The sequence below is a fragment of the Octopus bimaculoides genome, chromosome 26, assembly GCF_001194135.2.
Source record: "Octopus bimaculoides isolate UCB-OBI-ISO-001 chromosome 26, ASM119413v2, whole genome shotgun sequence".
Taxonomy (NCBI): Eukaryota; Metazoa; Mollusca; class Cephalopoda; order Octopoda; family Octopodidae; genus Octopus; species Octopus bimaculoides.
The window spans coordinates 8,950,441-8,952,527 of record NC_069006.1 but is presented as its reverse complement, the minus strand read 5'-3'; the positions used below and the strand labels follow the sequence as shown (position 1 = coordinate 8,952,527).

General features: G+C 34.5%; 1 protein-coding gene across 1 annotated transcript in view; it reads right to left on the bottom strand.

Moving 5' to 3' along the window:
• LOC128250919 (dual adapter for phosphotyrosine and 3-phosphotyrosine and 3-phosphoinositide-like) overlaps positions 1-1,895 on the bottom strand; it is a 70,047-nt gene extending 68,152 nt beyond the window's left edge. Inside the window, exon 1 of the mRNA XM_052977026.1 lies at positions 1,718-1,895. Coding sequence (XP_052832986.1) covers positions 1,718-1,801 — 84 coding nt within the window. The 5' untranslated portion in view covers positions 1,802-1,895. The remainder of the gene's footprint in view (positions 1-1,717) is intronic.
• Positions 1,896-2,087: the final 192 nt, after the last annotated feature.

Genomic DNA, 2,087 nt, shown 5'->3' with positions numbered 1-2,087 from the left:
ATTACAGAAAATAATAACGCCACACAGTGGACTTCTCAAAATAACCACATTTAGTACCTAATGCGAGGAAAAACAACCAACAAAAGACGACCAACTTTCTTTTAAATAAACAACTGTGTATCGACCGATTTCGCGATTACTAGAATGAATCTAGATTTCGTTCATCAGCACAGTATTGTCCCAAAAATATATATAAATAAACAGAATTCTCACCTCACCAAAAACGAACACCCTACGTATCCGACAGAGTAAAGGGAATGAAGTTTATCTGTATATATCTTCATATATATATATATATATATACAGAGAGAGAGAGAGAGAGAGAGAGAGAAAGAAAGAGAGAGAGAGAAAATTGTATCTGATACAATCATAGTTAAGGGCATAGTACAGAATTTTGCCAGTGAACAGGTCGCGGGTTTTTAAGCAACGAAAATATTTTGAGAAATTAAATTTAAATGTTGAAAGGAATCTAACAGTTTTGTGTATTTTAAAATGGCTTATAAACACCTTCCCCACTGCAATTGTTCTCTATATGACTTTTATCTAGAAGATTTCTTTATATGCTGGCCTCTGATAAAAATTCATTAATTTTAATGGTTTTATCCTCTAAATATGTTTACACACACACACACACACACACACACACACACACCTTAAAAGACAACACAGGTGTCAAGATGAGTCAAGAGGAAGAAGAAAAGCACAGTAGGTAATATAGTCCTAGATATGCATGTCAACATTCAAATAAGTGGAATTCCTTTGACAAAAGGTAATTTCCTTGACAAAGGTAGATCTAAGATTAAACTGTAACAGCTACAACAACACTAATACTGCTTTCTACTATAAGTACAAGGCCTGAAATTTCGAGGGGAGGGGACTAGATTACTTCACTGGTACTTAATTTACCAACCCTGAAAGGATGAAAAGCAAAGTTGACCTTGGTGGAATTGTGTATGGCAGACAAAATGCCACTGAGCATTTTGCCTGGCATGCTAACGAATCAGTCCAATTAGAACAATAATAATAATTATTATTTGAAATTTTTTCCACAAGGGCAGCTTGGGGCAGGTGAAAATAAGGCAATTACATCGACCCCAGTATTTCACTGGTACTTTATTGACCCGAAAGGATGAAAGGCAAAGTCGACCTCGGTGGAATTTGAACTCAGAACGTAGCAGCAGACGAAATACCACGAAGCATTTCACGCTGTATGCTAATAATTCCGTTAATTAAAATAATAATAATAATAATAGTAATAATAATAATAATCCTTTCTACTATAGACACAATGCCTGAAATTTGAAGGGAGGGGAGTAGTCAATTATACTGACCCCAGTACTTTACTGGTACTTAATTTATCAACTCTGAAAGGATGAAAAGGAAAGTCGACCTCGGCAGAATTTGAACTCAGAACGTAAAGACAGTAACGATTCAGCCAATTAAATTACTAATAATAACAATTTCGAATTTTGCCACAAGGGCAGCAACTTTGGGGAAGGGGATGAGTCGATTTCATCCAACCCAGTGTCCAACTGGTACTTATTGACCCCTAAAGGATGAAAGTTGACCTTGGAGGAATTTGAGTTCAGAATGTAGCAGCGGGCAAAATACTGCTAAGCATTTCATCCAGCACGCTAACAATTCTGCCACCTTGCTGCTATAATAATAATAATAATAATAATAATAATAATAATAATAAAATAATAATAACACCTACATGAACTTCTAACTTGTTGTCTCTTGAGGTCTCTGGGTGAGACTTGGATCCAACTTGTACAAATGCAAAACAAAAGTCAAACATAAAATAATAATAATAATAATAAAAATAATAATGATTTCAAATTTTGCCACAATGGCCACTTTTTCGGGAAGGTGATGAGTCAATTACATCAACCCAATAATAATAATAATAATCCTTTCTATTAAAGGCACAAGGCCTGAAATTTGGGGGGAGGGGACTAGTCAACTACATTGACCCGAGTGTTGAATAATTATAATAATAATAATATAAGAATAAACAAATGGTAAGAGATATGAACAAGTGGTGAAGGAAATGTTTTGGAGGGTCTTCAAAAAAAAAAAAAAAA